The 25,187-nt window shown below is 44.5% G+C and overlaps 2 protein-coding genes across 8 annotated transcripts in view; both read left to right on the top strand.

Annotated features, from left to right (window-relative positions):
* The window catches only part of BRPF1 (bromodomain and PHD finger containing 1), a 36,517-nt gene extending 35,064 nt beyond the window's left edge, over positions 1-1,453 (top strand). For all 3 annotated transcript variants that reach the window (XM_030208167.1, XM_030208168.1, XM_030208166.1), the window contains 2 exons: positions 450-604; positions 1,113-1,453. In XM_030208167.1, coding sequence (XP_030064027.1) covers positions 450-604; positions 1,113-1,296 — 339 coding nt within the window. In that variant the 3' untranslated portion in view covers positions 1,297-1,453. The remainder of the gene's footprint in view (positions 1-449; positions 605-1,112) is intronic.
* Positions 1,454-5,844: 4,391 nt separating this feature from the next.
* OGG1 (8-oxoguanine DNA glycosylase) lies at positions 5,845-14,565 on the top strand. 5 transcript variants are annotated; one of them, XM_030208174.1, is made up of 8 exons: positions 5,845-5,959; positions 9,203-9,333; positions 9,950-10,371; positions 11,376-11,555; positions 12,173-12,351; positions 12,847-12,994; positions 13,416-13,465; positions 14,150-14,565. In XM_030208174.1, the coding sequence occupies exons 2-8, from the start codon at positions 9,224-9,226 to the stop codon at positions 14,231-14,233; spliced, it is 1,173 nt and encodes a 390-aa protein (XP_030064034.1). In that variant the 5' UTR covers positions 5,845-5,959; positions 9,203-9,223; the 3' UTR covers positions 14,234-14,565. The 5 variants fall into 5 exon arrangements, with proteins under 5 accessions (XP_030064034.1, XP_030064033.1, XP_030064031.1 ...); XM_030208173.1 differs by having other exon boundaries at positions 5,881-5,959; positions 9,950-10,077; XM_030208169.1 differs by lacking the exon at positions 5,845-5,959 and adding an exon at positions 6,163-6,248.
* The last annotated feature ends 10,622 nt before the right edge of the window (positions 14,566-25,187 follow it).

Below are 25,187 nucleotides of genomic sequence, written 5' to 3'. Positions count from 1 at the left end.
TACCCGGACAAGTTCCACATCTGGAGATTATCTAGGAAAACCCACCAGCTCTGCTTGCCCCACCACTAGTGGTACAACTAGTTCCTCTGCTGGTGCGGCCTGTGAAATGTAAATAGGTTTGTCCTTATCTTTTTGGAGGTGCTGCTCTGTAAGAGGCCATGCTGAGCTCTAGGAGAGATGAGCCGTCCCCTTCCATCTGTTGAGTATGGATCAAATCAGCTGTTTAGCTAAAAAAAAAGTGGGGAAGTGCAGTAGTGGCAGCAGCTGAAGGCAGAGGCCATCCCAGGATAGCAGTAGGATCTGGCTGAAAAATTATGTGCATATTGTACTGGCAGTCAGCTGTCCTGTAGGCAGGTGCAGCAGAGAAAGTGGGGCACTGGGTTTCAGATTACTGGAGCTTAACCCTAGGGAACTAATCCCCAAGTATCGATTTCCTGAAATTTTGACAGATCATTGACCCGAAGATGCCACGGGAAGGAATGTTCCACCATGGTGTTCCGATTCCGGTACCCCCTCTTGAAGTCCTGAAGCTGGGAGAGCAGATGACTCAGGAAGCACGAGAACATCTCTACCTCGTACTCTTCTTCGACAATAAGCGGACCTGGTAAGGCTGGGCGAGGGTGACTGTGCAAGAAGAATATCTTTAGACTTCACTTAGAAGCCATAGATCAAGGTGGGAATTTTCTGATCCACTACCAAGCATTCCTTTTGCTTATTAATCATCGATGGCTTCACTGCAAGAAGTCCGATATCACATTTCTCCACTTTCCTTTCTTCCTCCCTGGTTTGATCTTGAGTTCCTAAGAACTGTGGGAACCCAGGTTTGAGACTTATCTGCTTCACTCTTGGGTTGGTAAAATGTAAGGATGTGAAGAACATGATAACCTATATCTTTTTAGAGGTGGCATGGAAACATCCCTATATACTCTGGTAAATGTAGGGCTTCTGGGTGAAGATAAAGGAAGGGAGGGAAGGTACCAAGGAAGCATTAGAACTTGTCACTTCTAGGCCACTGGCTGAAGTCAAGTAAGCCAAGGCTGATGCTTGGGGCCTTGCCACCCTCTTAATACAGTTAACATACTAAATCTAATTTGATTTCTTCATTACCATAGGCAGTGGCTGCCTCGGACAAAACTGGTTCCACTGGGTGTCAATCAAGATCTAGATAAGGAGAAGATGATGGAAGGCAGAAAATCAAATATCCGCAAATCTGTGCAGATTGCCTATCACCGAGCCATGCAACACCGCAACAAAGTGCAGGGTGAACAGAGCAGTGACTCTAGCGAGAGTGACTAATGCAAGCAGCACAGCCTTTCTGTCTGAGCACACTGTGAACAAGGGATTCCTAACTGTAGACTTTTGTTTTGTATGTGTTGTTCAATAATGTACCACTTGAAATGTCTTGTTTTTAAAGAAAGGGGAAAGTATAGCTCAGGCCTGGAAAGTTTAAAAAAAAAGTGTAGGTTGGGGCTTGATGTGCAGCATGGGATTCTGGGAGGAGCAGAAGGGTGTTTACATTTTAAGGAAAGGTGGAGCAGGGGAAGGGGTAGACTTGTAGGTTGTAATTGACATAGTCAAGAGAATTTTGAACAAGAAAGGGCTTCAGTGACCAGGTGCACTCTGGACTTTGAAAAGAAATATGTATGGATGGCATCATACCTAACTTTTCTTCATTGAAATCCTAACTCATGCCTCAAGAGAAAGCCGTGTGACATCCCACTGTGGCAGCATGCCTAAAGGAGCAACTGGAAGAGCTCCACCTGCCGTAGCTGTCTCAGCTTAGCACAGCATGGTTTGTCTGTTGTTGTTTTTTTGTTTGTTTTTTTTGGCAGAATCTGTAGGACAGAGTACTCACCATGCAAGAAGTTTAAAGGCAAATGTTCAAAGGGAAAAGTGTTAGCATTCTCAGCCCAAGTCTTTCTCCAAGTGTAACAGACATCCTGGGTCATCATAGAAGATAATGCGGTTATTTTCTTTTGGAGATAATTACAGTTGTACAATTTAACTATCAAGCTTACATGGTTTGCAGTACAGATTAGATCCTATTCAGCAATTAACTGGTTACACTTACTACTGTGCCACTTTATGGTCTTGTGCACACAAGTGAATCCCCAGCCTATTTAGTACTAATGTGGGTATGATTAAAGACCCAACAGGACACCTTTTATGGCTTTGCACAGATTTCTCTAAATGTCACAATTTTGTTAGACCTCACAAGTATGGACACACTGCGATTCAGCTGTGTTAGATGTATCAATTGTGGAGTTCTCAATCACAGCAGGATCTGTTCAGACTCCTTATTCCCTCTTTACCCTCTCACTGTAAATAATGTATAGTAGGGAGAATTTAAATTATTCTCATTTGTAAACCATTTTTCATTTTTTTGGAGGTGAACAATTTTGGTACTACAGTGTAAGTTGATATCATGACCCTTTTTACAATAGAATTAACGGGAATCTTTAATACAGCTCGTTTCTCAAGTCCTTTGATACCTTTGAAATTAGGTGACACTGCACATTGCAAATAGAATTTCCTTTTTAAGCATTTGGGATTACACCTTATTTGTTTATTTTCTTTCTATGTCTATTAAACTTTTGTTTATATTTATTTTGAAAGGAGAAATATATTGTTCTTAGAAAATAAAACAGTCTATTTGGAAGTTGTTGTGCTTGCTTCATTTCCGTCTCATTACTGCTTCCTCTTTTGAAACTCACACTCTGTATGTCTCTCTCTTTTATCCCTCATCCACTTTTCCTGTGTTAAAAGACTTTTCAATTATCCGACCATGGATAATCGAGACTACTGTGGTGGGGGATGTTCAATTCTACTGAGTTTACCACCTCCTACGGCTTATGAGGTCTCAGTAAGTTCTCTTGCTGTCTCAGGGACATTGGGACGCAGGGATGTTGTGCAATTTCTGTAGCAATCTGCTCCCCTCCCCCCATGCTGCAGATAAGAACATACCTCCCTGCCCACAGTGAAAAAGTAGCATTTTCTACTTAAGATGATATCAGGAAAGTGACAAAAACCTACACCAGCACAGCTGTTCTGCAGCCCCCACCTACACGCACAGGCAGAGTCGGTGCAAGAGTACTGGATGCCCCAGGTGAACCTCCAGACTTATGTCCCCCTCCCTCCCAATTAACTTTCAGGCCCCTAACCTGCAACGAACAATATATCACTCTTCTTCTCTGGATTCTCTAATGTTCTGTAACAACATCACTCTGTATTTGTTTCATCACCGGAGGTGGCTAACACCTCACAGTACTATGTAAGCCACATTGAGCCTGCAAAGAGGTGGGAAAATGTGGGGTACAAATGCAACAAATAAATAAATAATCTGCCTTCCCTCAAGACAATTGCTTTTAAATGTTACATTTTGTTGTGTGTGTATATCACCTATAATGAGGCCAACTTCTGAAAGCCATTTACCCACATAAATGGGCTATTTTAAAACTAACCACTCTTCCTGCACGTAAAAGTGCACATTGATGGTTCTTTCACTTTGTGCAGTTGTCAGGATCTATCGTTTTACTTTGACTACTGCTACTGTTTACTAGCCCCCCATCCCTCCCAAAGCTGCTGCTGCCCTAGGTTACTGCCTAGACTTGCCTAATGCTTCAGTCTGCCCAAGAGGCAAGATTTGGCAGGTGGAGCAGGGAACCCTAGGCAGGCATTGGATGCACTCTCCTGAAAGCCCGAAAAGAGTCAAAAACACAAGTCCCAGCTACTAGAAAGGCAAAAAGGTACACGCTTCCCCTCCCCAGCTGAGTCTCTCTCTTTTCAGGCTCAAAAACACTAGTGTGGGACCCTGAAACATGTTCAAAATAGAAAAATGGAAATGGGACTTGATATACCACCTTTCTGAGTTTTTTTGCAACTACATTCAATGCGGTTTACCTATATTCAGGTACTTATTTTGTACCAGGGGCAATGGAGGGTTAAGTGATTTGCCCAGAGTCACAAGGAGCTGCAGTGGGAATTGAACTCAGTTCCCCAGGATCAAAGTCCACTGCACTAACCACTAGGCTACTCCTCCACTCTATTTGTTTATCTAAAGTAAACTTCTACAAAACAGACGAAGATGTGATTCTATGTGCTCCAATGAAAACAGAGTTTTATTTTACTTCCAATCCTTATAACACCAGGCTTCCCAAGGCAGATTACAACAGTTAAAATGAATCCATCAGCAAACAGGATATCCTCACTGAAATATGGCCATCTGTATTGTATACAGTGTATTTATTTATTTAGATTTTAGTGTAGAAAAATGAACACAAAATACAGAGTTTAAAATTGCTGTTTCTACCAGCTATAATAATTTGTTAAAGCTGTTTTCGTGATTTTTCAATTGTTATTTCATGACACTTATATCTACATATGGGAAGCTTTCAAATAAATTAAAAAGCTGTCCAATAAGTTAAAAAACATTATTTTGTCCTCCAAATTTTAAGGCACTGCCTATCTTTTCTCTATCTACACCTCTTCCCTGGGCTCCCTGATCTCGTCTCATGGCTTCCAGTATCATCTTTATGCTGACGACACCCAGCTTTATCTCTCCGCACCTGACATCACTGCGGAAACCCAGGCCAAAGTATCGGCCTGCTTATCCGACATTGCTGCCTGGATGTCCAACCGCCACCTGAAACTGAACATGGCCAAGACCGAACTTCTTGTCTTCCCACCCAAACCCACTTCTCCTCTACCTCCACTCTCTATTTCGGTTGATAACGCCCTCATCGTCCCCGTCTCATCTGCCCGCAACCTCAGTGTCATCTTCGACTCCTCCCTCTCCTCTGCGCATATCCAGCAGATAGCCAAGACCTGTCGCTTCTTCCTCTATAACATTAGCAAAATCCGCCCTTTCTTCTCTGAGCACACCACCCGAACTCTCATCCACTCTCTCGTTACCTCTCGCCTTGACTACTGCAACCTACTCCTCACTGGTCTCCCACTTAGCCACCTATCCCCCCTTCAGTCCATTCAGAACTCTGCTGCACGTCTTATCTTCCACCTGAACCGATACACTCATATCACCCCTCTCCTCAAGTCACTTCATTGGCTTCCGATCAGGTACCGCATTCAATTCAAGCTTCTGCTACTAACCTACAAATGTACTCGATCTGCAGCCCCTCCATACCTCTCAACCCTCATCTCCCCTTACGTTCCTACCCGTAACCTCCGCTCTCAAGACAAATCCCTCCTTTCAGTACCCTTCTCCACCACCACCAACTCCAGGCTCCGCCCTTTCTGCCTCGCCTCACCCCACGCATGGAACAAACTCCCCGAGCCCATACGCCAGGCCCCCTCCCTGCCAATCTTCAAATCTCTGCTTAAAGCCCACCTTTTCAATGTCGCCTTCGACACCTAACCTCTACCCAGGAAATCTAGACTGCCCCAACTTGACATTTTGTTCTTTAGATTGTAAGCTCCTTTGAGCAGGGACCATCCTTCCTTGTTTATTTTGTACAGCGCTGCGTAACCGTAACCCTAGTAGCGCTCTAGAAATGTTAAGTAGTAGTAGTAGTAGTATCCAATTGAAACAGCTTTAGACTTGTTACAGATGAACCAACAATAAAGAACTACAACGTGGATGCAGCGGCTCACAAGTTTGCTTGCTTTTGTTTTAAGTGTACTAGAGATGACGTCTGCGCGAGGGAGTGGAAACAGAGATTAACCTAATTGGCTTCCTTGCTTACAGTGGACTTCCACTCCTGTCTATTAAACCTCCTTGCCCCAAACCTGCAAAACCAACTGGGAAGGAACACTGTCCACTGTCTGCTACACGGGTTTGCATTTGCAAGCACTACTACTCAGTACAAAACAATTTGCATAGCTAGGCGGGCCTGCAACACCGGAACTATACAGGGGAAGGGGGCGGGGCGACGCCTTGCCAGCCCCTTTTTATGCGTTGGGTTTTCACGAGGGGACCCCAAATCCTCTACCGGGGCAGTGTTCGGTAAGTGTACTCAGCCCACCTCTCCCCGACCCGCAATCATAAACAACCCCCATTTGCTTACTGCATAGGTAGCCTGCCGTCCCCTATCCTTCGATGAGGGTCGACACAGACGCGCATTTGGGGCACATTCACAAACCGCCTCCTTCATGGTCCTCCTGAATCCTCAACGCGCAGGCGCGGAAGACGTGACGTGACGTGGCAAAAGGTTTGTGTACGTATACGTCCGACTGTGGGGTGCTGCCGGCAAGAGACCAAGTGACGTCAATACGTGGAATCACATCTTCAACTGGTTTGTAGTTGTTTACCTTTTAGATACACAAATGGATTATTCTGTTTTTGAACATGTTTCAGGGGCAAGTGGGTTTCTATGTCCAAATAGAGGAGTGTGGTAGCCGTGTTAGTCCACTCTTAAGGAAAGCTAATCAAGAAATGTATTAAGTTATGTCCAATAAAAAAGGTATCATCTTATTTTCTTTTCCATGTTTTATTTTGATTTCTATTGATATGTCCAAATAAAAATATTTTGTTTCATGCAGATTTCTTCTGTTTAAACATAACTAAATGGGCTTTAAGCCCCTAATGCACTTCATTGGTTGTGTTATAGTTTGTTATCTGGTCGATAATAAAATGAGCGCATTGTGAACGCTATCCACCCTAAAAGGTTGTTTTGTGGCTGCACATGAAGAATTGTGATGTTGAATAAATAAGTGTATTATTTATTTATTTAATTATTACTACTATAAATATGTCATACGCAGCGCTTCACAATTTAACATGTAGAAAGGACAGTCCCTGCTCAAGAGAGCTTACAATCTAATAGGACAGACAGGACAAATAAGGGATAAGGGTGGGACAGACAGATAGGACATATGGGGAAGGGACTATTGAAGACTATTGTCTTCCAAGATAAAGGTACAAGCAGGTGACAAGTTAGGAATTAAAAGCAGCATCAAACAGGTAGGCCTTTAGCCCGGATTTGAAGGAGGCCAGGGATGGAGCTTGACGTAATGGCTCAGGGAGTCTATTCCAGGCATAAGGTGCGGCAAGATAAAAGGAACAGAGTCTAGAGTTAGCGATGGGGGAGAAGAGTACAATTAGGAGAAATTTGCCTAGTGAACGAAGATCCTGGGAAGGGGTGTAGGGAGAGATGAGGATGGAGAGGTAGAGAGGAGCAGCAGAGTGAATGCACATAGGTCAATAAGAGGAGCTTGAACTGTATACGGAAACGGATAGGGAGCCAGTGAAGTGACTTCAGAAGAGGGCTGATATTTATTAGGATTTATTTACTGCCTTTTTGAAGGAATTCACTCAAGGCGGTGTACAGTAAGAATAGATCAAACATGAGCAGTAGGCAATTAGAGCAGTAAAAATATTTGAACAACAATACAAAGTATGGCATGGTATACTACTTGCAATGACAACACAATGAGGCTCATTTTCAAAGCACTTAGCCTCCCAAAGTTCCATAGAAACCTATGGAACTTAGCCTCCCAAAGTGCTTTGAAAATATGCCTCAAGATGTACTAGAACATTATAATTGGTAGTGAGGAGTAAGGCAAAGTTGTAACATATAGATGAGTAAGAAAGTAGGAAGAATTAGAAAGTAAGGTGATTGATTTGAAGAAAGTTGCACATGAGGTCAGAGAGATGGTTAAATATTATCTCAGCTAGGGTAGGAGTGGATAAACATGTCCCGCTGCAGTATGTGCAGCCCAAGTCAATCCTTGTGTGTGTGAGAGTGAGACTAACAAGTTAGTTACTTCTTATGTTTGTGTCCCTAGTCATTCATCCAAAGTTTATATAATCCTTTCAAGAAAGCCAGTTAATTGTTTAACTTATTAGTGGAACCTAACCACAGAGGCATGGTATGGTCACATTTTCAATATGGTAATACTAGGGCCCAGCTAAGGAACAGGTTATTTTGAGTTAGTCTTCATTGGACCAAACTTGCTTTCCTTGTGCCATCACTATCCAGTGGGTAGGCAGTGTGCTTAAAAGGTGGCGGATACAGATTTTTATTTTTTTACATTTATATCACACATCCCAAGCAAAGCTGGGTTCAGTGTGGCTTATATTTGAAAATACAGTGAGACAAAATAATAGAATTCAGTTATATCATGGGAGCAAATAGATGGATATGTCTGAAACATTTAACAAAGTTGAAATTAGCATATGCACACAACTGGGCATTTAAAAGTCTGTCCTTTAATGATGCTACATGTTCAGAAATCATAGCCATAAGTATAGGCAGTTATTCAAAGATTATCACATACACACATGAGAACAGGCATCCATCATATTGCAAAAGTAAACAACAACTTCTACAGAATACATCCAAAATTTAATTTTTATTTCCTTATTTCCATCTTCCAAAATTCCAGACAGCAGATTTACAGATCAGCAGGACCCAAAGCACTCCGAAACAAGTAAACTCAGAAAGAACACAAGTTTATACCTAATTGTTCAACCACCCTTAGGATTCACCTTTAGATTTAAAAAGGAAAATCATATGCATGTAAGGTTTGGATAAACAAATTAAAACAATCAAAGTTTAAAGCAAATGTCCATAATATGTAATACGTGGTACCTCTTCAAGTCTTCTTACATCTTTAGCAAGATATGGCCTTCAAAACTGAACACAATCCTCCAGGTGGGGCCTCACCAAAGACTTATACAGGAGCATCAACACCTCCTTTCTTCTGCTGTTACACCTCTACTTATACAGCCTAGCATTCTTCTGCCTATGGCCACCGCCTTGTCACACTGTTTTATTGCCTTCAGATCCTCAGATACTATCACCCCAAGGTTTCCCTGTCTGTACATATCAGCCTCTCACCACCTAACACATATATCTCCCTTGGATTTCTACTCCCTAAGTGCATCACTGTACTTCTTTGCATTGAATTTTAATTGCCAAACATTAGACCATTGTTCTAATTTTTTCACATCCTTTTTCATGTTTTCTGATTCTTCTCAGTGCTCTGTTGAAAACTGCTTCCTGCAACTGTCAGGAGGAGTGGGAGATGAGACTGAAGCAGACAGAATTAAGAATTACTCTGTTCTTGTATTCAGTCCCATTGCTTCTCTCCCCTCTTGTCATTTCCCAGGAGATGATTCAGCGGAAATAAAAATGTACAGGTACTAGGTACCTCAGGTACCAGCAGAGAAAGGGTCCTGCATTTAAGTATATAGTGTGATAGAGCTGAGGAGATCCCCTTAATTACTTTTTTCTTTTTCATTCAGTGCTATTCAACAGCGAACAACATGAAGCATCGTGCCCTTCTCTCAGCCTGCCCTGCACTCTGGCACAGCATCCCATGCCCACGCTCTGAGCTCCGATTAGATTTTGTGCTATCCTGTGGCCAGTCCTTCCGGTTAGTAAAGATTGTTTTGGAGCAGTGTTTCGTTCGTGGAATGTGCAGACAAGTCAGTGTTTGAAAATCAGTAGAAAAGTAAAGGTTAACAAAAATGTTATAAAAAGTTTGTAGTAATGATGTCTGCCACAGCGTTCAGTGCAGCATTGTTCAGGAGTGTAAATTTTGTGCTTAGCATTGGTGAACGTGAAGAAAGTTTTCTTCAGTGTTGGAGGGTGTCAATCTGAGAGCTGTGGATATCATCATTTCGAACTAATTAGAATTTTGAAGATGAGAAGCAGAGTGCTTGTGTGTGGGTAGACCAAGGAGGTTTGATAACAGGAGATGGCATGAGCCTATCTGGCCCGTTATGAGGGCTGAAGCCAGTAGGTGGAGCTTGTCGCCTTATCAATTTCATTGTTTTAGGTGTACCAAGATGGCAGCAGCTGCATTTGGGAGAATTAAAACTTCCTTGGGTGGAGACTGGCTTCAATCTTGTGACATCGTGCAGTCTCCGGTAATCAAATGTCCTTGGGGTAGACATTGGATAATCCTCTCTTCTGCTGACTGTACAGATCAAAACCACGCCTGAATGCAGGCGCAATTCAAACTAAGTTGTTACTTTCTGTTTTGTCAGGTGGAGTGAAAGCAGCCCAGGCCACTGGACAGGAGTCTTAGCTGGTCGCGTGTGGACCTTGACTCAAACGGATGACCGAATTTGGTACACTGTATATAAAACAGAAGGGGACCACAATGAGAACAGAGGTGCAACTGAAGTTAGAATACATAAAAGGGGCAGGAAGGGGCCCAGTGCAATCAAGACCCCAATAAAAACTGACAGTTTCTATGGGGCACTAGTAAAGGACGAGACAGAGGAAGAAATACCAGATCATCTCAGACTGGAGGCAGGCACAGAGCTGCTTGAAGGGGAAATAGCCAATAAGGAAGCTCAGGAGATCCTACAAGATTATTTCCAGTTAAACATCGGCTTGGTGGAGCTTTACCAGCACTGGGGCATGTCAGACTCTCATTTCCACAGAGTGTCTCAAAGGTTCCCAGGTATCGCACCAGTGAACTAAACCTGTGGGGGATCATAGGGCGACTAGGAGTGGCATGTAGGGTCATCTCTCTGCTGTTACTAGTGTAGTCATTATGAAGGGTGAGTGTTGTGATGCTTTTGCTGCTACTGCAGGGATTAACAAACCAGGGGGTCCTTTTACTAATCTGCTAATATGTGCCTTACTGCAGGTTAAAAACCAGGACCACAGAGCACGCTCGGTTGTCCCCACGGTAGTTATGGAATCAGTGCACGATTCCCTTGCGCTTAAAAGATCGTAGGCGTTTTCTGCTCTAACCGATTAGGTGTCGGAAAGTGCTAATGGGAAAATTAGTGCCTGGCCATTAATAGGAATAATGAGAAATTGGGCCATTTTACTTCCACGCTAAAAGTGGCCTCTGCACGTGGGAAAGAACCATGCTGGGGATAGTGCTGGCCACTTTTAGCGCTCTGGGAGAGGTATCTCTTTTATTTTTTATTTATTTACATTTATATACCATTTTCCTGGTCAAAATATCATTCAAATTGGTTTACACATCACATAAAGGGCCCTGTTTAGTAATGTGCTCTTGCGTTTTTAGCGAGTGCTGCAAATTAGCGTGCACTAACCATGTAGACGTCTCTAGGAATATTGTGAGCATCTACACGGTTAGCGCGTGCTAAAAATGCTTACAAGCCTCTAGCGTGGCTTGGTAAACAGGGCCCAAAACAATAAAAGTTGGAAACTGAGGAAAAAAAAGAATAAAAGAACACAAATTAGCAATTTAATAAAATAAAACTTATACTTTCCTTCATAATTGCTTCTGTCAAAAAAATAGAATCAAATTAATGAGGTAACAAAAAGGCTTTTATCTTTCTTCTAAATATCATCAAATTTGTTTCCAGCGTCAACTCAATAGGTGACCTTCGATGATGAGAAGACCTTCATCCTGCCCAGCTGGAAGCAGAATTTTTTAAAAATACACCTGACCGTCCAGAGCAACAAACAATGTGTTTTTCATTCCAGGAGTGCGAATTCTGCGGCAGGACCCAACTGAATGTCTCTTCTCCTTCATTTGTACCTCCAACAATCACATCTCCCGCATCACAGGCATGATCCAAAGACTGTGCCAAGCTTTTGGCCAAAGGCTGTGCCAGCTGGACTCTGTGGAATATTACACCTTCCCATCTGTGCAAGCCTTGGCTGGTGAGAGCTACTGGGCCATTCATTTTCTCCTGTCCTATGAGTTTTCAGCTCAGTAGGAACTGGCCTCCTCTGAGGTATGGCAACTTGTGCCTACATTCACAGCTATTCAAGGGTTTATGCCTTTTTAAAGAATATATATCCCTCTGTCCCCTCATTTACCGCAGTCATTGCAGGGAGAATTCTTGGCTGAGACTATGGATGCAGCAGAGGCATCACAACATTTGGAAGGGGAAGGTGCTCCAGTCAGTGTGAAATCCTGACAACTAGTGGCCAACTTAAGGTCCACAATAGCATGGTTCCAGAAGGATCTTAAGTTGGCCACTAGGTGTCACCATGTCACACTGCCTGGGGCACCTTTCCCTTCCAAGTGCTGTGATGCCTCAGCTGCATCCACAGTCTCAGCTTATCCAGGAATCAGGTTTTCCAGACTGGTCCTTTCCTCCATCCACCAGGCTGTTCCCTTCCTGCATTATTCCCTCTGAATTATTCTGTGCTTTCTGCCTGTGATACTTATGTCAGCTGCAGTCTCCTGTTTCAGCTACAGGTCATGGACCTCTCCTGTCACCAGCACTCCAGAAATTGACAGCCATATGCTCTTTTCTGCTTATGCATTGCAGTGGATGATGCTGAGGACAGGTTGCGTGACCTGGGCTTTGGATACAGAGCAAGATTTGTGAATCAGAGTGCACGGGCAATCGTGAAAGAGCATGGCTCAGATTGGCTGGAAACTCTGCGGTCCAGCACGTATGAAGAGGCAAAAGCAGCACTTTGTGCCTTGCCAGGTGTTGGAGCCAAAGTAAGACTTCCTTATCTCTGGTACAAGGGTGGACATCCGAATGCGGCAGCCATTCAACTTTATGAGACCATGGGAAGTATGTACAGAAAATGCCATTTACCAGAGTTTTGGTGATTTTAAATACTGTATTTTGCAAATATGTTCAGAATAGCCACTCTAGCAGTTTGTTTCCACTGTTATTTATTTATTGAACACAATAGGTCTATGGAGCTCTGTGCATTTCTGGTTCTGACATTAAGTAATGTTGTGGCGTACTAGGGGTAGTACTGTCATTCTTGCGGCTCTCTGTACATCTGCTTTCAATATTCAGCTGTCCCTAACAGAGCTGTACATTATTCATAAACAGGGACGATAATGAGGGCTTGGGCCAATCAGGCGCCTTCATTCGTTTGCATGTTTCTCACTTGCAAATGATTGGCAGGAGAGCTCTGTTTTCAAGCATTAGAGGGAATTGATAGGTTTGTTTTCAGCCAATCATGGCATGTCTTGTTTTAGGTAGCAGACTGTGTTTGCTTGATGGCGCTGGATAAACCTGGGGCAGTTCCAGTGGACACACACGTGTGGCAGATTGCAAAGCGGGATTACCTTCCCCACTTGGGCTCAGGGAACAAGAGCCTGACAGAACGAGTGTACAAGGAGATTGGTAAGGCCAGATGGAGGTGTTAAAAATGAGTATGAGGCCAGTATGGAAGGAACCGAGAGGGCCTTTTCCTAAAGTGCATTATGTTTTTGTACTTATCGCACCCTAACAGCAAAAATCAGTGCACATTAGGCGAAAGGCAGTGTACAAATTGTTGGGGCATTTATCCGCGAAATTGTGCATTTTGAAAATCTCCCACTCACACTCCCTGCTGTTGTTCTTTGAGTTTGTGTGACAGTCGGGATCTATAGTTTGCTTAAACTGCAGCTGCTCTGCCGAACCCCAGAAGCTACACAGTGTGCTTAACAGTTAAGCCAGCCCTGCCTTTGCTTGCGCCCCTGAGGGGGTGAGGATGGCAGATGCGAGGTTTGTCTTTTTTCTGATTCTTTAATTTGCATTTTTTGGTTTCTTTCTCTTCCTTCAGGAGATTTCTTCAGGACACTCTGGGGACCATATGCGGGGTGGGCTCATTCTGTAAGTATCGCAATCAGGTATTCACACCCTCTGCTCGCTTGGATTCATCCTTATTTGGGATACCAGTCACTTTTCTGGTTTCCTTCTTGGGGGGGGGGGGAACACAGCACACCGGGTAGTTCTTCATGCACTCCCAGAATCAGGATTTGAATGCAATGAAGGTTCAAAGCATGAAAGCTTCTGCAAGATTTTGATACCTTTTAGCTGTATATTTTAAAATAATGTGTTAGGATGTAAATATGTCCTCAGCAGGCATCTTGTCCTTGAGGACCCAAAGGTTTGATTTTTAATTGATTAGGCTACACTTTCTTTATAACATTCTATGTTTTCTGCTCATCAGCATGACAATTATTTTAGTGGGATCAGTTTCATTAGCTAAGAGCTGCCCAGATCAAGATTCCTCCCCCCCTCCCCCCGCAGCATTTTCAGGTGTATACAACATTCAAGGATTACACCGCTCTTCGTGCTAAAGAAAGCTACTTGTACACTTTACATCCTATGAACTCCAGAAGGAAACTCCCTTTGACACACCGTAAGTACTGTGGAGAGTGTTAGCAGTAAGTTTGAGACTGAGATCACGCCCAACACATTCAGGCATAATAGTGTGGTATTACGATCTTGCACAATATGAACCCTTTTGGAGATGCTGTTCCATAAAGAAACCCTTTGGGCTTTTTTTTTTAGGTCTTATTCTGTGCTGACTTAAAGAAGACGCAGGATCAAGGAACGAGGCAGAGACCAGGAAAGAGGAAAATGGAGAAGACCTGACGGTGAGATTAACATCGTGCCGTGGACCCTGGGATGGTGTCCTGCATGGCAGTCACAGTTTTCCTCCTGTTGTAGCGAGAGAAATCCGTTGCACTAGACAGGCAGAATTTTACCATCTCATTCACGAAGAGGACATTGAACTGGTCGGTGCCCTGCACCTCGTGAATACTGTGTCAATGAGCGGACCTAGAGGAAAATGTGATACATCTTTAACTTCTCCCCTGTTTTACCTTGGCAGTAAGTTGTTTTTTGTTTTACCTTGAGGCTGGTCCTTTGAAATTTGTCACATATAAAATTCCTTTTTCTAAATAAAGCGACTTCAGTTCTCTGTAGCATCTATTATTCAAAAAGGTCCCACTGTGCTTTATATCTTAGAAGCCTGCATTAAGCAGTGCTAGAGCAGATGGCCTGTCAGCATATTTTTGGTAACTGAGATGTTACAGTGAGTTGAGGGAACAGGAGAAAGGGTTGGATAATTGAGGCAAGAGATGAGAATGTGATTTAGCTCATGGCTTCTTTAGAGAGTGGAGCTGATACTGGGGGATTGGGCGTGCAAGGTCATTACTCCGTCCTCATCCTCCTTGAACTATCCGCCGCTTTTGACACTGTCAATCACAACCTACTTCTCGACACACTGTCCTCTTTTGGGTTCTAGGGCTCCGTCCTCTCCTGGTTCTCCTCTTATCTCTCCCATTGTACCTTCAGAGTTCACTCTCATGGTTCATCCTCCACCCCTATCCCGCTCTCTGTTGGAGTCCCTCAGGGATCTGTCTTTGGACCCCTTCTTTTTTCAATCTACACCTCTTCCCTGGGCTCCCTGATCTCATCTCATGGCTTCCACTATCATCTGTATGCTGACGACACCCAGCTTTATCTCTCCACACCAGACATCACTGCAGAAACCCAGGCCAAAGTATCGGCCTGCTTATCTGACATTGCTGCCTGGATGTCCAACCGCCACCTGAAAATGAACATGGCCAAGACGAACTTCTTGTCTTCCTACCCAAACCCACTTTTCCTCTCCCTCCACTCTCTATCTCAGTTGATAACACCCTCATCGTCCCCGTCTCATCTGCCCGCAACCTCGGTGTCATCTTCGACTCCTCCCTCTCCTTCTCTGCACATATCCAGCAGATAGCCAAGACCTGTCGCTTCTTCCTCTATAACATTAGCAAAATTCGCCCTTTCCTCTCTGAGCACACCACCCGAACTCTCATCCACTCTCTCATTACCTCTCGCCTTGACTACTGCAACCTACTCCTCACTTGTCTCCCACTTAGCCATCTGTCCCCCCTTCAGTCCGTTCAGAACTCTGCTGCACGTCTTATCTTCCGCCTGAACCGATATACTCATATCACCCCTCTCCTCAAGTCACTTCACTGGCTTCCAATCAGGTACCGCATACAGTTCAAGCTTCTGCTACTAACCTACAAATGCACTCGATCTGCAGCCCCTCCTTACCTCTCAACCCTCATCTCCCCTTACGTTCCTACCCGTAACCTCCGCTCTCAAGACAAATCCCTCCTTTCAGTACCCTTCTCCACCACCGCCAACTCCAGGCTCCGCCCTTTCTGCCTCGCCTCACCCCATGCGTGGAACAAACTCCCTGAGCCCATTTGCCAGGCCCCCTCCCTGCCCATCTTCAAGTCCTTGCTCAAAGCCCACCTCTTCAATGTCGCTTTTGGCACCTAACCACTACACCTCTACTCAGGAAATCTAGACTGCCCCAACTTGACATTTCGTCCTTTAGATTGTAAGCTCCTTTGAGCAGGGACCGTCCTTCCTTGTTAATTTGTACAGCGCTGTGTAACCCTAGTAGCGCTCTAGAAATGTTAAGTAGTAGTAGTAGTAGTAGTAGCAGATGAAGTGCAAAGTGATGCATGTGGGTAAGAGGAACCCGAATTACAGCTATGTCATGCAAGGTTCCACATTAGGAGTCATAGACCTAGAAAGGGATCTGGGAGTCATCGTTTGATAAGACGTTAACAATGTGCTGCTGCGGCGGCTAAGAAAGCGCACAGAATGTTGAGTGTTATTAGGAAAGGGATGGAAAACAAACACGAGGATGTTATAATGCCGTTGTATCGCTCCATGGTGTGACCGCACCTCGAGTATTGTGTCCAATTATGGTCGCCGCATTTCAAAAATGATATAAAGGAATTAGAAAAGGTGCAGAGAAGGGCGACGAAAATGATAAAGGGAATGGAACGACTTCCCTATGAGGAAAGGCTAAGAAGGTTAGGGCTCTTCAGCTTGGAGAAAAGGCGGCTGAGGGGTGATATGATAGAAGTCTACAAGATAATGAGCGGAGTAGAGCGGACAGATGTGAAGCGTTTGTTTACACTTTCAAACAACAACAAAACCAGGGGATACAAGATGAAGCTAGAATATGGTAGATTTAAAACAAATAGTTTTTCTTTAGTCAGCGTGTAGTTAGACTCTGGAACTCGTTGCCGGAGAATGTAGTGACAGCAGCTGGCCTTACGGAATTTAAAGGGGGTTTGGACAGATTTCTGAGGGAAAAGTCCATTGAACATTATTACATTTTTGTGTGTGTGTGTGGAGGGGGGGGGGGTTGTTGCCAGGTTCTTGAAGCCTGGATTGGCCGCTGTTGGAGACAGGATGCTGGGCTTGATGGACCCTTGGTCTTTTCCCAGTATGGCGGTGCTTATGTACTTATGTACTATACTGCGTACCAGGGATACCTCTGAATTGCAGTTCAGTGCTCTGATTACCAGGACTTATCTTTCTCTTAAAAGCAAGCATCACGTTTTTGATGCTGTAGAATATAAACTGCACTTTCCCTCTTTTTGCTCACCTGGAAGGCACAGCTGACATTTAGACTAAGATGGATTCTTCTTGTTAGTGAAACATAGAACATGCATGACTGAGGGACCCAGACCCAGCTTTCTCTGCAGAGACGTCCAGCAGAAAGTAGCTGTCCTTGTATCACCAATTTCAGGATTTATTGCTTTACTTATTATGAGTCTTGCAGTTTTATTGAAGTTTGGAAGCAGAAAATGTTTTCTGTTTCCTGCTGAGTAAGAAGTTGGGTTTGTAAGCTGACAAGCACTAGAGGTGCTACAATACCCCGATAGCCAAAAAAGGTGACTAATAGCAGTACAGCACTTGTTGGTCAGTGAAAACCACCTCTGTACTAGTCAGGCACAATGAGAAGAGAGAGACTGGAAAGAGAGGATCCCAAAGAAATAAGAAGAAGAGAAACTTAAATAATGAAAGAATTACAGGGAGGGGAAAGAGACCACAGTGAGGCTCACCCTGGAGAAAACAAGCACAAACTAATTAAAAAAAAAAAAGCGTTCCTAATGCACTAGAAAAGAGAAAAAAGATGAACAATGGAATTCCATTGGACAGAGTGAGAAAGGGAGATGTAGCGGAGGAGTTCCCCTGGAGAAAGGGAGGAGAAATGCAGTAACATAGTAACATAGTATATGACCTGTACGGTCCATCCAGTCTGCCCAACAAGATAAACTCATTTTACATGGTATGTGATACTTTATATGTATACCTCAGTTTGATTTGTCCCTGCCTTTCTCAGGGCACAGACCGTAGAAGTCTGCCTAGCACCGGTTTTGCTTTCCAATTACCGGCGTCACCACCCATTCTCCGCTAAGATTCCGTAGATCCATTCCTTCTAAACAGGATTCCTTTGTGTTTATCCCACTCATGTTTGAATTCCATTACCAGTTTCGTATCCACCACCCTCTCTGTGAAAAAATACTTCCTGACATTACTCCTGAGTCTGCCCACCCCCTTCAACCTCAATTCACGTCCTCTAGTTCTACCGCCTTCCCGTCTCTGGAAAAGGTTTGTGGATTAATACCTTTCAAATATCATGTCACCCCTGTTTCTCCTTTCCTCCAAGGTATACATGTTCAGGTCGGCAAGTCTCTCGTATGGTTTGCAACATAAATCCCATACCATTTTGTAGCTTTTCTTTGCACCGCTTTCAGTCTTTTTACATCTTTTGCAAGATACGGCCTCCAAAACTGAACACAATACTCCGAGTGGGGCCTCACCAACGACTTGTAGAGGCTGTGCTGGAAAAAGGGAGAAGGAGAAACCGCTGAAGAGTTTTGCTGGACAAAGGGAGAAGGAGAAATGCAGTGGAAGAGTTTCACTGGACGAAGGGTGAAATCTATGAAAGGATGGCAAAATTTTGAATGTCAAGAAGCACTGTCTTTTAGGATCATATCAGTTCAGGTGTCAGCACAATGGAAATGTTTTGGGTTTCATTTGAAGAAGGAAGTGTTAGCTCCTGATAGTGACAAGTATACTGAGTTAGTTCAATGTAATTATTTCCTTTTATATACATTTTTTCTTGTTTCTTTGTTTTTACCTTATTTGGAATTTTGACCACAAGGTGGAGCCAGCTATCTGTGTTCCTATAGGTACAAGATAGTTGAAACCCCAGTGTGCTGCAAGGTTTTTTCATCACATTTTTCTGGTTGATCCCAAACCATTTCGTGACAAGCGCACACTCTAAGCCTCCAGCTCCCATTCCATATGATGTCGTTTTGCCGTATTTCAACCACCAAAGCCCTTAGTAAATATTGGCATCTTAAATCAGAGCAGTCAAGAGACCTTCACCATAACCACATTTCAGCACAGTGACCAGGAAAAATCGCTGATGCTACTTTCATGCAACTGTAATATAAAGTCCCATGAACCCCTTTAGCCCCCCTCCTCCCAAAAAAGCATTGCTCCTTTTTAATAACATCCTGCTTTCTAACAAAATAGAGATATCATGTCCCGAGTAAACCATGCACAATTTTAGCTGTACCTGAAAATAGGTGAGGGCTGTGATTAATGAGAGGGATAGGATAGAGATTTCTAAGATCATGAGTGGAACTAGTTAATAGGAAACAGTTATTTACTCTTTCATATAGCACTAGCACGAGGAGACCTGAAACTAACTGCTAGCAGATTTCAAACCAAGGCGTCCTTTTACAAAGGCGTGCTGAAAAATGGCCTGCGGTAGTGTAGACGCGGGTTTTGGGCACGCGCAGAATCATTTTTCAGCTCACTTACAAAAAAATGCCTTTTTAAAATTTTTGCCGGAAATGGACGTGCGGCAAAATGAAAATTGCCGCGCGTCAATTTTGGGTCTGAGACCTTACCGCCAGCCATTGACCTAGCAGTAAAGGCTTGCGCGGTAACCAGGCATTAATGACCTTCACGCGCCAAATGCCACTTGGCGTGCGGCCGAAAATAAAAATTATTTTTCAGATGCACATATCGGACACGCACCAAAAATGAGACTACCACAAGAGCCAGGTGGTAACTCCATTTTGGCTTAGTAAGTTCAGAAAGTATTTTTTCAGTCAGCGTGGAGTTTGTTGCAGAAGGATGTGGTCAAGGCTAGCAGTATAACTGGATTTTAAAAAGAGGTTTGAACTAGTTTTCTGGAGAACCAGCGCATTTCCACTTACTATCTGGGTAGACCTGGCATTGCCACCTCTTAATTCTGGGAGTCAGTGGCGTAGCCACAGGTGGGCCAGGGCCCACCCACTTTGGACTCAGGCCCACCCAAAATTGTGACACTCTTTCTGTGGCTGGTGGGGATCCCCAAACCTTGCCAGCTGAAGATTTTCTGTCCTTGGGCCCCAGCGCTCTTCCAAACGTCAGCCAGCGGCACTTGCCTGGAGACCAGCCCTTCTGCACATGCTCAGTTTTCGCATATGCATAAGCACTGAGCATGCACGACAAGCCGGTAGCAGCATCAGTTTGAGGCAAGTGCTGCCGTTTGAAAGAGTGCTGGCTGCTCGAGGAGGAAATCTTCAGGAAGCAGGGTTTGGGGATCCCTGCCATCTCAAGTATTTAATATTTGGGGTCTGTGGGCAGGGAAGGGTGGAGAGAGGAGCAAACCAGAGGGGGATTGGGAAGATGTGAATTCCATGCCCACCCCCCTTGGGCTCAGGCCCACCCAAATTTGACCATCTGGCTACGCCCCTGCCGGGAGTGAGTATCATGAAGCAGATCTTCCCATTGGAATCCACTGGGTACTTCCACATAACCTGAATTGGCCACTGTTAAGAGCAGTGACTTAGCTAGGAGTGAAGTGTGTGCTTGGAGTGGATGAGTAGCCTAGTGGTTAGTGCAACAGTGGGTTCGGTTTCCACTGCAGCTCCTTGTAACTTGAGCAAATCACTTAACCCTAAAGGAAGGGAAGACCAGGGGCAATTTAATACACATGTTTAGGTACTTGAAAGGTAATTAATGAACAAATGCATCATTTCAAAGACTGGGAAGCTGTAGAACTAGAGGACATGCAAAGAGGTAAACTTCAAAACAACATCAGGAAATACATTTTCACATAAAGGATAGTAGATGCCTCAACTGCCTTCCCAGTGGAGGTGGTGGGGACAAAACAGTGACATTCAAAAAGGCTTCAGACAAACACAGAGGATCCCTATATAGCCAGTGGATGGAATCAATGCAATGACTTTCACACTTCAAAAAAGGCAAAGAGGGGTATAATTTCCATAGAGCAGCAGATACATCTGTAAGCGAGGACATGGAGAGATGTAGTGGAAGGGTTCCACTGGACAAGGGCATAGACGGATATCTTCTATGCAGATGCAGGTACAACCTAGCCACCTTACTGGACAGAACAGATGGATCATGATGGTCTTTAGCTGCCATCATTTACTATGTTACTGATTTACTAATGTACTAAATAGATTTCCTCAGCTTGAGTCTTTAGGAAAATACATGGTATGTCCCGCATTAAATGTGTATCCGTGGCCCTTCTTGGACAACATGACCAGTCTGACCACGTAGATGTTGGAGGAGGAGGCAGAGCAAGCGCCGTACAGCAGCACACAGGTGAGGCAGTGACCACGGGGGACCCCCTTACACCCACTCCTGCTCCTCACATAGGTTGTGATAGAGTCACATCCAGAATAGTTGGTTTAAGGCAGTTTCAGCCTGAAATACTAGTCCCAGAAGGCATTGCAGGCAAGGAGACCAGGGGGTGAGATGAAGAACCCGGACTGGACTCCTAGCTGCAATAGGGGAAGACATGGGTGTAAGCTGGCAGGATGTGTAGATTGGCTGCCACTAGGGGGAAAGAGAGATAGGAAACCCTGTGTGCAGGAGCTCATCATTAGTCTAATGCTTAACTCAGCTGGTATGGGTGTGGGGGAAGCTAATGGAAGGAGAATAATTGGTTGTGAGAGCAGAAGCCAGGGATTGATTAGGCAGGTGGGAAGGAGTCCCAGAGGAGAGAAGCAGTTGCAGGCTGAAATCCCTTGGGTAAGAGAGGTCCCTAAAGTACTGAAGCAAGCTGAAATCCCTTGGGTGTGAGGAAGTCCCAAAAGTATTTGCAGGCTGAAAGTCCTTGGGTAAGGGAGGTCCCTAAAGTATTGAATTTACCAGTGAAGCTGATGCAGGGTGAAATCCCTTGGGTATGAGAAGTCCCTAAAGTATGGAACCTATTATGAAGGTAAAGAGAGTAGAAGGTAGAAACCTCGCTTTGTGATTTAACTGTGATGATGAACTGAATGAATTGCTTTTATTTGGAATTGAACTACTGTTTATTGTGCACTGGATAAAGAGCCTAGACTGGAGCTGACTGTGTGCCTGTATTGAATCTTGATATGTGCTGATAGCCTACTGCTTAAAGGGGACTATTTGCCACACTTAGGTGGCTTATATGTGCTTAAGATTGAAGGTGAATGCTGCTGTTGGAACTGTGTATCAGATCTACTAGAAACCTGCATGGAATAAAGTCTTTAAGATTGAAGTTGCGGGTGGACATTTATTTCTTGACTGTACCAGGAGCCTGTGGCTGGAGGAGATTGTTCTATCCTTGGCTGCACCTAGAGGTACCTGGTTACAAGGTTATGCTATTTTGGGGCTCGGATTGGGCTGGGAATTTGTTTTTTGCCATCTGGCAACTTAATGGCAGCAGCGCATGGCCATTAATACAAAAAAAAAAAAAAAGGAAAATTGACCATTTTACTGCTGCGGTAAAAATGGCCTCTTAGCATACAGGAAATATCCAAGTATGGACACATAATGTCCACTGTTACCATAGCTTTGTAAAAGGACTCCCTACATTTCTAGTTAGGCGCCTTTCTATTTGTTCAAACAAAAGAAAAAACCATGTGCCGTGCTGGATCAATTCATCAGACCTTCAGAGGCAAACTTCTTTGTCTTACAAGGATCATGTCTGGACTTGTCTTTCTGTCCAGTTCCTCACCTGTCCATGACTTGCACAAGTACGTTGCATGCCGTACCGCAGAGAGCAGATACTGTGCCAGCTGTAATTCACCCGAACAAAACAAATCCCAGAGGGGAGCGATGATAGGGGTAAAGTGTGTTATTAGCCTTGTTGAAGAACTAGAGAAGGGCTCAGCCACACCAGGAAACCACTGTGCCGAAGAGCTCAAGAATCAGAAGCCAAAGGCACCTCCGCAGAGGACGGACAATGGAAAGCAAATGCTTTATACAGTCTAAGTTACTGTATGTTACTATCCGACGAGAAACGAACGCCGGGATTTTTTTTTTCTAGGAATAAAAATAAATGAAAGAAAAGTAAAAAAAAAAAAAAAAAAGATTGAAATCCTAAAAAAAAAATAAATAAAACATAAGCATTAAAACAAACATTGAGAAGAACAGATTTTCAGAGTAACAGACGCTGCTTCCTGCCCTCCCCCCAATATAGTCCATTGCTCTGAGTATATGAAGGGAAGTGATAGTATATAATATTTCCACTCAAACCAAAACATAAATAAAAACAAAAAAAAGTATAAAGGAAATATGATAACCTGCTCAAAGTGGCAGATACAACCCTGGCCACATTTCTGGGCAGACTGGATGGACCATGTTGGTCTTTATCTGTCATCATCTACTATGGGACCCTTTCTTAGATGTGCTAATTGCTAAAGCCCATAGGTATAAAATAGACCTCTTAGCATTTAGCATGTGTTAATTCCGTTAGGCATAGAGTTCCTGATTTTGAAAAATGGTTCTGAAACAAAGATTTTTAATAGAAATTAATGCAATGACATCACCCGGGGGGGGGGGGGGGGGGGAGGGATGTCTGTTGACTATGCCGGATGTTTGGATTAGCGAACATCGGATAATTGAGACTATACTGTATATAGAAGTGCAAAATACTTTTATTGTTGCAAACTGCAGGAGAATCAAACAACAGAAGCCTCTGACGCAGCCTATTTGAGGGCAAAATGTGGCGCGCATCAGCTACTCGTGGCATTTGGCGTGCATTGGTCATCACCGCCTGGTTACCGCGTGAGACTTTACCGCTAGGTCAATGGCTGGCAGTAAGGTCTCAGACCCAAAATGAATGCGTGGCAATTTGCCCATTTTTGGCAAAAATTTTAAAAAAGACAGTGAAAAATGGATTGGCGAGCGCCCAAAACCCGCGCCTACACTACCACAAGCCACTTTTCAGCACACCTTAGTAAAAGGACCCCTTAGACATGATCTGTGGTGCATAGACCAGGGGCGTAGCTAGACCTCATGGTGGGGAGGGGGCCAGAGCCTGAGGTTGAGTGCATTGATGTTACCCCTCCTTTTCTGTTGTTTATGGAGTAGAGGAGTAGCCTAATGGTTAGTGCAGTGGGCTGAGATCCAGGGGAACTGGGTTTGATTCCTGCTGTGGCAGCTTGTGACCCTGGGCAATTCACTTAGGGGGGTCCTTGTACCAAGCTGTACTCTTACTGCATGGCCATGCAGGGGGGAGCACTTCCACCCAGGGGCCCTCTTACTAAGCCGCGTTGGCACCTACGCATGCCAATTTGCATCTATCGCCCAGCTACCGCATGGCCCGAGTGATAATTCCGTTTTTTTATGCACGTTCAATACGCACGCCGGGAACTATTTTTTATTTTCCAACCCACAGCACTAACCTGGCAGTAACCAGCAGCGTAAACCCGCTGACAATTACCGCCTGATTAACGCGTGAGACCTTACCGCTCAGTCAATGGGTGGCAGTAAGGTCTCAGACCCAAAATGGACGCGCACCAATTTTTATTTTCCCGCACGTCCATTTTTGGCAAAAAAAAAAAAAGAAAGCCCTTTTTTTACATGCGCACTGAAAAATGGATCTACGCACGTCCAAAACACCTGTCTACACTGCTGCAAGCCATTTTTCAGCTCACCTTAGTAAAAGGACCCCCCCCCCCCCCCATTCAGGTAGTGGTAAGGGCTTCTGTAATAACCTGGTGCTAACCGGGCAGCACGCGGTGATACATGATTTCCACTGGGTTAGCGCCATGCTATTAAATTAAAAATATATTTTCCGGCATGCCAGACATGGCACGCGCTTGAGCCAGAACAACTGCCGGCATCCATGTTGGGCCAGCAATAGTTCTGGGATAGCTTGCGGTAAGCCTGTGTTGAGCTTATCAACGCCAGTGGCGTAGCTACGTGGGGCCAGAGGGGGCCTGGGCCCCCGTAAATTTGGCCCTGGAGCCCCCTCCCACCGCCAACCCGCCATCGCCTGCCTTTGCTGGACGTCAGAAACAGAAGGATGCCTTTTGCGAGAAGAAGAGGACCTCGGCTGGTGGGGGTTGGGGTCCCCCGCCAGCAAAGGCAGGCGACGGTGGCAGGGGGGGTTGAGAGGGTCGGCAGCAGGGGGGGCAAAGTCGGCAATGGTGGGCGGGGGTGTGTGTGGGTGTCTGCAATGGCAGGGGGGGTCAGCGGTGCCAGGTGGGGCTAAAATGTGGCCCCTCACCTCGGGCTCTGGACCCCCCTCCCACCAAAGTCTGGCTACGCCCCTGAATTCGACGCTTTATAAAAGGTCCCCTTAACCCTCCATTGCCCAGGTACAAAAACTTATTGTGAGCCCATTAAGGATAGAAAAGGTACCTGTATATAATACGTAAATTGCTTTGGTTGTACCACAGAAAAGTAGTACTGTTACCCTCTCTCTCATTATTAGAAGATTTCTAGCAGAGTGAAT

Source organism: Microcaecilia unicolor, chromosome 6 (genome assembly GCF_901765095.1).
Source record: "Microcaecilia unicolor chromosome 6, aMicUni1.1, whole genome shotgun sequence".
NCBI classification, from domain to species: Eukaryota; Metazoa; Chordata; class Amphibia; order Gymnophiona; family Siphonopidae; genus Microcaecilia; species Microcaecilia unicolor.
This window is presented reverse-complemented; position numbering and strand designations above follow the sequence as displayed.